The sequence below is a fragment of the Zingiber officinale genome, unplaced genomic scaffold, assembly GCF_018446385.1.
Source record: "Zingiber officinale cultivar Zhangliang unplaced genomic scaffold, Zo_v1.1 ctg125, whole genome shotgun sequence".
Lineage (NCBI taxonomy): Eukaryota > Viridiplantae > Streptophyta > Magnoliopsida > Zingiberales > Zingiberaceae > Zingiber > Zingiber officinale.
In genome coordinates, this window is record NW_024589821.1 from 247,127 (window position 1) to 259,089 (window position 11,963).

Sequence of the window (11,963 nt, forward strand, 5' to 3'; positions counted from 1 at the left end):
CTGAATACAATCCAATCATCTTAGTTTCCGTCCTTCAAAGCTCTGAGTAGCTAATCGTCGATGACATGCCGTTGACAAGTACAACCCAGGGCTTCCACTCCTACTCGACGACGACCAACTTTAAGGCCCTGCCCTCGACCCTCAAGGACCCAAGCTTTGAGCTTTGTCCTCGATGAATTTTGTAGGTACTATTTTACTCTAATTTTAGTTATTGTTGGTTAAGATAATGGCCTTAGAACTGTACCGGTGTTGAGCAAAAGACAATGATGTTGCTGAAACATGAAACATGAGTGGCTAAAAAAAATGCCAACTTTGATTAAAAAAAAATAAAAACACTTATTAAATATAATAGGATCTAGTAGGATTGTTTTATAAAATATATCCAAACTTCATTGATACTAGTGTGATCGTGCACACGAGTTGCGTGTGTAATATAATAATATATAAATTATTTCAAGACTCATGCAATAGTGCAATAATGCATGGGTGACATTAGAGAATCCTAACAATAAATTACTGTAACAGTCTTCTCTATACAAAAAATTATTTTAATTTAATATTATACTTATCTTAGTAAAAGAAACTAAGAAAAGTATATTTTTTAACATCGTCGGCCTAAAATATTTATAGAAGATTTTTTGATCATAGTGTTGTTAATTCTAAGATGTGGGACGACTAAAGAGAACTATATTTTTTTATATAAAATAACCAGAGAAAATTAATGATGAAAAAAATTCATAATAATACGTTGTAGCTGAGTCTCGAACTCTAGATTACTAATTGTTTCGCTTGTGGAATTACTAATAAATCTTGAAATTATTTTTAGTGTGAATAGAAAAAAAGGATAGTAACGTAAATTCATTTTAGGTTTCATCAAAATTAGTTAATAAAGGGGGGAGATTTTTAATAAAATAGTAAGATGTTAGTTATTTTGTTATTTGCTTGGCCTTGAGAATCTATAAATTTTCCGTTGTTTGTTTTTTGTAAGATCAAACAATTATTATGGAGCGTGAATTTATAAGTTATCATCATTTGAATTTTGAAGGAAATAAAGATAATCAAGAAAATAACTTTAATATTATTGATGAAGATAATAAGAATCAGATTGAAAATGTATCGAGCTCTAGTTTATCAAATTTTCCTTTGTGTATTGTGAAATTGTATTGTGAAATTATATTATTTTGCAAAGTGAGACTGTATAATTTTTTTTTACAAAGTGAGACTGTATTTATGTTTATATAGCTCGAATTTTGCATTGTTTCTTTGAAATAGGTAGTTAAAGGAAATTGATATTGTTTGTAGTTAAAGTTGTCCATTTTTATCATTTTTTGGGTGAATTCATTATTTCTTATGCAAGTTAGTATGTTTTAATTAAATTTTATCGAATTTAGCATTGATAGAATAAATTTTTATTATTTAGGTTAATTGGTACTATTTTTATTTGAATTTTATGCTTTTATACAATTTGGGACTGCGTAGTATTTTGTTGAGTCGAATTTTACAAATATTTATTAAATATCTACTACTTATGCGATGTGTTAGTGATTTTAGCATAATTTTGTAAAATTTACTGTTTTAAATTAAATTATGATTTTTTATTCGTAGTGAAATGTATTGAAAGCTATTTTTTTGTAGTTTTGCATTGTTTGATTGAATATCTATATTGATTGTTTGAATTTTTGTATTGTTTGATTAATTTTAAAGGTCTGAATAATGAAAAAGATTTGGATATACTATAAATGAGGTTGAAAATTGAGATAGAGAGTATGAATATCAATTTTATTTGACATATGTTAAAAAGGTTAAATTTGACGTAAAAAGAGGTAAAACCCACAATGATATATCAGATAAATTGCTTGATAGGGTATTTTATTGTTATGTGTAAGGTAAAAGAGGAAAAGATAAATGCGATCTTTATGTCAAAGCAAGTCATGTTGAAATAAGGTTTGGTTGTGAGACCAAAATGAATATTAGCAATAAAAAAATGACAAGCTAATTGTGGTGTAATTTGTTAAAGAGCATAATCATTATCTCTCAAGTCCAAACAAAACACACAACTATAGAAGTCATAGGAATATATCTTCTTTTGTAGTGATACAGATTTTGATGTCAAGTAATATATGAATCCTCCCGAAAGCATCTCATTAGCTTATGGTGAGGTAAGTAGATGGAAGGGAGAATTTAGGTTTTATTCCTGAGGATTATAAAAACTATTTGCGATCCAAAAGAATAATAAATATGAGAGTTGGGGATATATGAGATGTATTAGAATAGTTGCAGAAAATGAAGTTAGATGATCCTAATTTTTTTATACTATTAAAGTTGATGAAGATCATTTTGATAGAGTTAATTGTTTCCCCTAACATCATGATTTCTAAGAACCAATAAAGAAATCTAACGAGATAAATAATAAACCTAATCAAGATCTAGTTACGTCGTAAATATGCCACAATATAAGAAAACATAATAGACAAAGAACCTGATTAAAGAATCATGTCTTTGTCCTTTAGCGCCGCATGGAAGATCCTGAGGAAGAAGAAGAAGTGGAAGTAAATGGGGAAGATCTTCCAGGAGGCTTAGGGGATGATGGTGCCAAAAAGTTCCTTGTTAATGGGGAACAAGAAACTAGGTCAAGATTTGATCCCCTAAATCCTTGGGAAACTTTTCTTTATATTGGACTCTAATCCGTTATCCGCTCATAGATAATAATGAATTGAACTAAAGGGTTCTACACATTGAACCCACATCCAATAACCTGAAGCCCGAAACCCAATAATCTTAAGTTAAATTACTTAACGTATTTTAGTATCACAAGTCTCTTAAATCACATGTGAGCCCACCTCAAGGGATATTAAATTCAGCAATCGTCCACTTGAGCTATATGTGATTATAAATAATATGCGAATGCAATTTTAGTTAATATCAAACTTTATGGGTACAAGATACCTCTGTAAACAATTTAGTCCATGGGCATTATTAATATAGAACTAAAGAGGTCATAACTACTGTATGTGATCGTAACAAGCTCCAATAGTAATCACAATACTAATGTTATTAATGACATAGATCAAAATATGGATGTGTAGAGTGAAAATTATATTAAATATAATCAATACATGTTAATTTCTAACTAGTCCTAAGATGACCTCAAAAGACATCAGATCATATTTGTAAAATACTTTATGCTAAACTGCAATAGCAAATCATGATCTAAACTTTATGATTCCAAAAGGAATCTGTATCATATTTGCAGATACCAAATGTTAAATAGAAACAGTAAATGAATCATAGTCAAAGTGTCAAACAAATATATAAATTCTCATTAATATTTTGAACTTTAAGTGTGTATAATAATCAAAATAAATGTTTCTTTATTAATCAACATAGTGCAATAAAATAAATACAGACTTCTACTAGTTGAATTCTTCTTCCATAATAAATACTCTCATATCTATAACATGCGCATGAAACACTTTAGGCACCAAGCCTTTGGTGAGTGGATCAACCAACATGAAATCTGTGCTCATGTGCTCTACCATGACCTGACAACTCTGAACTCTTTCTTTAACTGCTAGAAACTTAATGTCAATGTGCTTAGATTTCAACGAACTACGGTTGTTCTTGGCATAAAGTTCTGTGACTTTATTATCACAGTAGATGCTTAGTGGCTTGTCAATGCTATCAACGATTTGCAATGTTATGATGAAGTTCCGCAGCCAAATCCTGTGATAGGATGTTTCATATCATGCTACCAACTCTGTCTTTATAGTAGAAGTGGCTACTAGCGTTTGCTTGCCGCTCTTCACGTGGGTGATGTTCCGGTCAATTAGAGTTGAGCTCACCTGAACTGATCAACTCTGACCTTCTCATCCCTCGGATACGCCGCACACCTCCTTTTCGTCTGTTGGTGTACTCTCCCGTAGCTTCTCGTCCCTCAGATGCACCGAGCCCGTCGACTCGCTTCCCGTGCCATCTTTCTCGCTGCGTCTTTCGCTCGACTTTTTTTTTCTTAAGTTTCCACACACTTAGACATAAGAATCAAACACAACATATTCTAACTTAACTTGGTTGACCACATCAAAATCAACCCGGGGCACTTATAGGAGGGATTCGATCGGTTTGCTAATTAAGCATATTAAGAGCTCCTCAACCCAACGACCTCACATTTCTTTTTGGTATTTGTGTCACGGATGATTGAGAATATTCCATATGTAAGCTGTACACTAAAAACTTCCACTCTTTAAAATGTAGAAATTGTGGGTCTATTTTGAGAAAGGTATTAAAACATCTTTATGGTCTATCTTTTTTTGAAAATGCTGTGAGATTTGTGCACAGACACAGTTATACTATAAAATGGGGTCTCCATCTATAAGCATAGGTACGCGAGGCATGCGATGCTATGCAACTTTACTCATCCATAACGACTGTTCATTCTACTATTTATCGTCTCCATCTGGATTACTAACTTGAGCATCAGAGTGCTTGCGAGGGGAACCCCTCCTTTTTCTAGTTGCTGACGTTCCTTTTGACACGCAAGGCCATTTGGAGTCATTTTTTTCGAGCTAGGAATCTTTGCCGAGTCAACATCAGAATTATCTGCCCAATGCACTATCTTTTCCGCTTTCAAATATATAGGATCACATCTATTCGACAAAATGAAACTACTTCTCTTTCTTTTTGCTAGCTCACTTTTTAATGTCTACCCGATCAAATTTTACATTTTGAAATCAACTTAACACCCGGTTCAGTTTACATCGATTAATTCTAAAATACTCAGATTAACTATCAAAGTAAATTAAGAATTAATGAATGACCTATCAGCTCAGTTTTCTTAATCAATTGCCCATTAAATAAAGTTTATTTATTAATTCGTGAACTCAATTTTTAAATGGTTCAGAAATTAAGAATATATCTACACTATTACACAGGATATAAAGATCTATATTATAGTCCCGGGATTATAATGTCGTCCCAGGACATTCAAATTATTATCTAAATATTTACGATTCAATCTCATCTATAATGTATTTATAGAAATTTTTTTCTTTAAATGGAGGGTACAATCAAAGGATACAAGACATCTGAACTGCCCACTATACCTACTCTAGATTTATTCCGATAGTCCGTGAAAAAATTTAGTAGGACCAGAGACTCCGTGGGACCTGGCCGGTCAACTATGTATATTCTGAGGGGCATGTTGAAATAAATGTAAATAACTTAAGGGTAAAATGAAGTTTCTCCTAAAAAAACAAATTAAGTATTGAAAAATATCGAAATGATATTGATCCTGTCCGAACCAGAAGTCAACAGACGCTGGGCACGTGACGCTTTCCGACTCGCTGATGTAGATCTCCAACTGGTGGCGCGATGCTCCGGCTAACGCTGGGCACGTGGCACTTTCCGACTCGCTGATGTAGATCTCCAACTGGTGGCGCGATGCTCTGGCTAACCTGCACAGAAGTCGGGCCGGGAAGGGAGTTCCCGGCGGCGACCCTCCGACGCTCAAGTCAGGTAAATTACGATAAACAAGGTGGCTCCCAAAGTCTCAGAATACCTCTCCCAAAAATCCTCTCCCGGCGAAGTCTGAGGCTCTTTATATAGAGCTGTGAAGGGTTTGGGCACGTGTACCGAGGTGCATACGTGTCCTCTGTCCTTTCCTAGGTATGCGGCTGTCAGAAAGCTTACCTGACCCATATCACTACAGTCAAAGCATGCCCTTGATGGGACAGCAGAATCCCCTGTCACAAGATTTGGAGCATGGCACACACGTGAAACCTACCGGTTGTCAGAGAAAGAAGTCCCCTGTCCTTTTCCCTTGCTCCAAACTTGTCGTCCGGGCGGACAGCTCCCTCAACATCCGGGCGGACATCCGCGGTGGTTTACTTGTGCTTTGTGGAGACTAATAAACAGGGGTGCTTTATGACTTTGGTCGGTCAAAAGGTCAGCTCGGTCCATGACCTTTTCAACTGAGCGTCGGAATCCCGATTTGACAGGGTGCCTTCCAACCATAAGTGCGAGCCGGCCGGACCCATCCGGGTATTCGATTCCATCGGCCGGCCGGCAGTCCGGTCGGACCGGCCGTCTACGGCCGGCAGTCCGGTCGGACCACACTCTCCCCGGATGGGTGCCTGCTCCGGTGACTTCCACCTGGCGTTGACTTTGCAAAAGGGGGGGGCGCTCTCACTACCTGATCAGATAATGTTAAGAAAAGTATATTTCTAATAATTAAAATTAAAGTTATACAAACAAATATATGTCTTCAGTATTCCCCACGTTCTGCCGAATCCCCAAACATTTGTAGAACTTCTGCTTCTTCTTCTCTTCCTCCAATCTTTCAGTTCGGATCCTCTTCCTCAACCCTCGAAGCTCTCCAAATCCGCTTCCCTAAACCCAAACACTTCCAATTCCTCCTCCTCTTCCTCCAAAACTCAAACTTCCTCTTCCCTCTCCTCCCATCTTGCAATGGTGGAGCTCAGGTCGCGGATCCTGGCTGCGCTCGCCAAGCTCTCCGAGCGAGACACCTACCATATCGCCGTCGAGGACCTCGAAAAGATGATCCGCGCCATCTCCGCTGACGGCGTTCCGATGGTGCTCAATACCCTCGCCCACGACTCCTCCTTGCCCTCGCCCGGCCCTCAGGATCCCGCCGGCTCCAAGAACGCATCTTTTCTCATCGCCCGGCGCGAGACACTCCGCCATCTGGCGTTCCTGTGCGCCGCCCACACCGACGCGGCGTCCGCCCACCTCCCGAAGATCATCGGCCACATTGCGCGACGACTCAAGGATCCGGCCTCCGACACATGCGTCCGCGAGGTGTGCCGTGATGCTGCCGGCTCTCTTGCCGCCCTCTACCTCCGGCCCTTGGTGGCGACGGCGGCACAGGAGGAAGGCACCGGCGGTGGTGCCACTGGTGGGTCGTTTCCTGCAATGACGCTGTTCGTGAAACCGTTATTCGAAGCAATGGGGGAGCAGAACAAGGCGGTGCAGGGAGGGGCGGCAATGTGTCTCGCGAAGGTCGTCGAGTGTGGTGGCGGAGGAGGCTGCGGAGGTGGTGGTGGGGAGGGGGAAGATGAGGGGAGGACGGCGGCGGCAGGCGGGGCGATGTTCCAGAGGTTGTGCCCTAGGATCTGTAAGCTGTTTAGTTGTCAAAGCTTTCTAGCCAAAGGAGCCTTGCTTTCAGTTCTCTCTAGCGTGGCAAAGGTTAGTCTTTGGAGTGTCTGGTTTGTCGGCAGAACACATTCTTGCAGATTGTTCTGTTTCAGTAGCCATCACTCTCCAAGAGTCTATATGACCTGATTCTTAACATGCTTCTAATTTTTTTCCTTGATGGATTGCGATTAATAGTTATTGGAGATGAATCATCACTGAGACATTTAAAATGTAGACCAGATCCTTGGTAAAACTTTCATCTTTTAGTTGTTTCTTATGTATCTTTCAGTTCAGCTAACAGAACCTACCATGTTTTTTTTTCCATTCATAGTTTAGTAGATGACCACAAGCTTATGTCAGCTATTTGTATTTTTAGTAGAATATTTTCTCAATTTAATCATATGGAGAATTTTTTCCTTTCTTTCTTTCTTGGCGAGAGTCGTTTGAGTGGGTTCTCATTTAAGCTTATGTACTTCTCTCTGTCCTTTGATTTTTTTTTTTCTATCTGAATATACTGGTAGAAATGTTTTTGCCTGAGGTCTATAACATATAATTTCCTGTCTCTTTATATGAATATCTTATTGAAACACAGGTTGATTGTGTCTGAATGTTGTCAAATTCTTTTTTCCTTAATTACATGGTGAAGATCTTCACGTTTTGGCCTGAGCAAAAGTTATAACTTTCACTTTGAGTACAACATTGTTCTAAAAAATATTCTACCAATGCTTTTCTCAGGTAGGAGGTATTCATATGCAGAGCATGCAACAAGTGCTGCAAAGTGTTTGTGAATGCCTTGAGAGTAGTGAGTGGGCTGCACGCAAAGCTGCTGCTGATACTCTTGCCGTTTTGGCTTCATACTCAAGCCATTTGATTGCTGATGAAACTTCAGCGACAATAGCTGCTCTTGAGGAAGGTTACTTCTCTTAGTTCACTCAAATTTGTTTATTTTTTTGCCTGCCTGTATATGACAATAGCACACAACTACTTCCCTTGGTTCACTCGAACACTCGAGTTTGATTATTATTATCATCATCGTCCATGTATCTGATGAAACACATGACCGAATAGTCAGCTCAACATGATCTTTCATGACAATTTGTCAAATACTATGTTGCTTCTTGTGCTAGGTTTGTCAATCCATTGGTTCATCTTTCAGGTAAAACCTGTCAGAGACAGTGTGACAGAAGCATTGCAGATATGGATGAATATTACAGGGCACCGTGAGAATTCAACATCAGGAAATGCAAAAGGCATGTAATTGAACTTGGTCATATTTATTGAATCCCCTTACCTTACTACACGAATTTTACATTTTGGTGGTGAACATTACTGCAGATTCTAAAAATCCTGACATATCTGATAAAGACGGGATGACATATCTTAAAAGGTTTAGCCCAAGCAAAAGGTCAGAATCCAAAAGCACATATATTGATTCTTCACCAACTGAAAATGATTCTATACCCAAAGGAAAAGGTACTAACATACCAGAGAAAGCAGTGGTAATGTTAAAGAAAAAAGCACCATCTTTAAGCGATAAAGAATTGAACCCAGAATTCTTTCAGAAGTTTGAGAAAAGGAGTCAAAATGACTTACCTGTAGAAGTAGTGGTACCTCGGAAGTTCTTACAATCTTCTAATTCACAAAATGAAGATGGATCAAAAACAACTTATAGTAATTCAACTGGAACATCAAACGGTTCTGGAGCAGTGCTTCAGGAACTAGGTGCTAATGAACATAACAAAGCAAATTATCAGAATTCTGTGAAACGTGTAAGGGATCACAATAAGTTACAAGACTTGCTCAATCTTGATCAAGATGCTGGGATAGATCAAAGAGGATTCATCAAAAAAGAATCAAAAGCAAAAAACTCTGATGTTGATCGATCAGAAGTCATTGGGGATCCTTCTCCTGGACGTGTCAACGTTACAAGATCTGATGTGCATGTTGAAGGATCCTTTGTAAACAACAAAGCAAATTGGTCCACGATACAGAGGCAGCTAACCCAATTAGAGAGGCAACAATCAAGTCTTATGAATATGTTACAGGTTTGTCTGCTGATAAAATATCTTATTCGTTACATTTTTTCTTTGTGTGAGATGAGATCAACTGTTTTTATTTGTCATTTGCATACAAAAGATGTTCAATTTAAGTGCTCACTATCTGCTGATTGCTTTTAGCAGGTTGTCAAATGCATGTTCTTTTAGTATCTTGCTGCTGTGTTTGTTTTGAAAGTAGCTTGGCATGACTAAGCACTAAGTGGTCATAGAGCCTAGGGTCAAAATGTCCGTGCTTACACCTAAGTGATGGGAGACACATTTTTTCAGAATATCAATGCACATTTTGGAAAATTAATGTAGCAGAGATAAAAATGCTAAGATGAAGGATTAAAAAAAAAATACTAATATTCAACAACAACAATTAGGTGTATAGTCAATATTTGCTAAATTGAGAGAATAAGTTGAAATGGTGTAAAGATGATTAAAAATGATCAATAGATTTAAATTATCCAAAGAATTAAGTCCTCATCTTCATTTGGTCAAAGTTCAGAGTCCCTGTTCTAACTTTTGTTTTTTTGGTTCTTCCTTTAGCTATCGACTGAGGAAATAACAAAACATTCATCCACCTAGGCACACACCTTAATGCACCTAGGTTGTGGCACTAGTGCCTGAACTTTCTTTTGGTTCTTCCTAGCTTTTAGGCACGCACCTTAATGCCTTGCATCAAGGTGAGCTCACCTCATCTCAACCTGTAAAAGCACTTAGGTTGGGGCACTAGTGCCTGAACTTTCTTCAAACACTGATCTGTTAGTTACCAAGATTGCTCGCATTTTAGGTTTGCTTACTAAGAGCAGTTAACCATGTGCGATCTACTAGATGAATCTTTTCCTAGTTATGCTTTCAGATAAAATATAACTCTTGTCACTTTTTAGTGAACTGGTACTGATTAACACTGTTTAACTTGCTTTTAGTTTGTTGATTTCTTACTAATTCATTTATGTGACAGCAGAAGAACCATTATGCCTATTCACAAATTGGTATTTTTGATCTGTTTTATTCTTGAGCTTTGATTAAACTCTTATGAATGACGACTGAATTTTAAGCTCACTGTCTTGAAGCAATCTTAACATATGCACGCCAGTGAAAGATTCTCTGTTAGGATATCTCTTTTGCATATCATCCCTTAATTGGTGGGAAGACCTTTACTTGGGCATTCTTGTTAATTACACTTAAAGAGCAGAGATCTGTGCTTTATGTAAGCAGCCTGTATATATTTTGGTTTTCAATTTTTTGTTAATTATATAGAGTCTAAATGATTGTATGATTTTTCTTTTTTCTCTTTGCGCTCACCCATTTCTTGTGCATGCTGCATCAACGCAGGACTTTATGGGAGGCTCCCATGATAGCATGGTAACTCTTGACAACCGAGTCAGATGTCTTGAGAGAGTTGTCGAAGAAATGGCTCGTGATTTGACATTCTCATCTGGAAAAAGAGGTGGAAACATGATCCATGGGTTTGATAGGTCTCCAGGTAGGTCTATGGGCAAGTACAATGGCCTACATGATTACTCCAGCTCTATGTTGGGTAGGGGTGGCGAGGGGCGACTTCCTTTCTCGGAGCAGTTTTATCAACAGGACAATGTGGCTTCTGGATTGAGGGGAAGGAGTTTCACTTGGGGGTTAGAATCTGAAACATGGGATTCCTATGGTCTTCCGAGAAATGGTCCAATGAACTCTAGAAGAGGCTATGCGACTGTTCCAGGGGAGAGTTGGGTACCCCGAACTGATCATGAGACGAATCAATTCAGTGGCAGGCGGGGTTGGGAAAGGGGATCTGGGCCATTTAGGCTCGGCGAAGGGCCTTCAGCAAGAAGTGTTTGGCAAGCTTCAAAAGACGAGGCTACTCTAGAAGCTATACGAGTAGCTGGAGAAGACAACGGAACTTCTAGAACCGCAGCAAGAGTAGCCGTTCCAGAACCAGATGCCAAAGCTCTAGCTGATGAAAATCCAAGGTTAGACAAGGGGCCTCTTTGGGCATCTTGGACTCGAGCTATGGATTCTCTCCATGGTAGTGATGTTGATTCAGCTTATGCAGAGATTTTGTCTACCGACGACGACTTACTGCTGGTAAAGCTGATGGATAAATCTGGTCCAGTCTTTGATCAGCTCCGCGGTGAAATTGCGATCGAAGTCTTGTGTGCAATTGGGCAGTTTATTCCCGAAGAAAGTCTGTTTGATATTGCAGTGTCCTGGCTCCAACAGGTACCCCAGTATTCAACACCTATTTTCTCATTCCGACCCCCAAATAGTTAACCATTCTACGTTTGAGTTGCAGCTATCGGATTTCTTTGTCGAGAATGGACCGGGCTTCCTCAACATTCCTCTCGACTGGAAGAGAGAGATCTTACTGAACCTCCGCAAAGCTTCAGCTCTCGAACCCCCGGAGGACCGGGAGGGGGCATCACCAGATCAACTAGCGATGCGTTTGGCTTCAGCTTGGGATCTCAACTTGCAACAGCTTATCAAGTAGTGCACAGCTTGGGATCTCAACTTGCAACAGCTTATCAAGTAGTAGTGCACGTAACAAATCTTCCTTTCAATTTTTGGCCAAATTGGTTAACCACAATCATAGGAGATAGAGGTCAATGGCGTAAAAGGATTCATACAGTCGACTTCACCTAGTGAGAAAAAATTTAGTTATTGTTGTTGTTGTTGGTTAACCACAATCATGTTATATACGTCAATGAATCTGAAAGGGAAATATAACCTTATATTACTGACGCGACATTCAAAAACATGTTCGGCACAAATAAATGC

The 11,963-nt window shown here is 38.6% G+C and overlaps 1 protein-coding gene across 1 annotated transcript; it reads left to right on the forward strand.

Moving 5' to 3' along the window:
- The first annotated feature begins 2,516 nt into the window (after positions 1 to 2,516).
- On the forward strand, positions 2,517 to 11,941 carry LOC122035852 (microtubule-associated protein TORTIFOLIA1-like). Its single transcript, XM_042594992.1, has 7 exons — positions 2,517 to 2,629; positions 6,264 to 7,200; positions 7,885 to 8,058; positions 8,306 to 8,399; positions 8,485 to 9,194; positions 10,527 to 11,408; positions 11,482 to 11,941. The coding sequence occupies exons 1-7, from the start codon at positions 2,517 to 2,519 to the stop codon at positions 11,674 to 11,676; spliced, it is 3,105 nt and encodes a 1,034-aa protein (XP_042450926.1). The 3' UTR covers positions 11,677 to 11,941.
- Positions 11,942 to 11,963: the final 22 nt, after the last annotated feature.

Bases quoted from the DNA above. Each gene is read 5' to 3' on its own strand.
- LOC122035852 (XM_042594992.1), top strand. From the start codon at position 2,517: ATGGAAGATCCTGAGGAAGAAGAAGAAGTGGAAGTAAATGGGGAAGAT. The intron at 8,059-8,305 runs GAAGGTTACTTC...TTCATCTTTCAG, and splicing joins CGACAATAGCTGCTCTTGAG to GTAAAACCTGTCAGAGACAG. The intron at 8,400-8,484 runs GCATGTAATTGA...ACATTACTGCAG, and splicing joins AACATCAGGAAATGCAAAAG to ATTCTAAAAATCCTGACATA.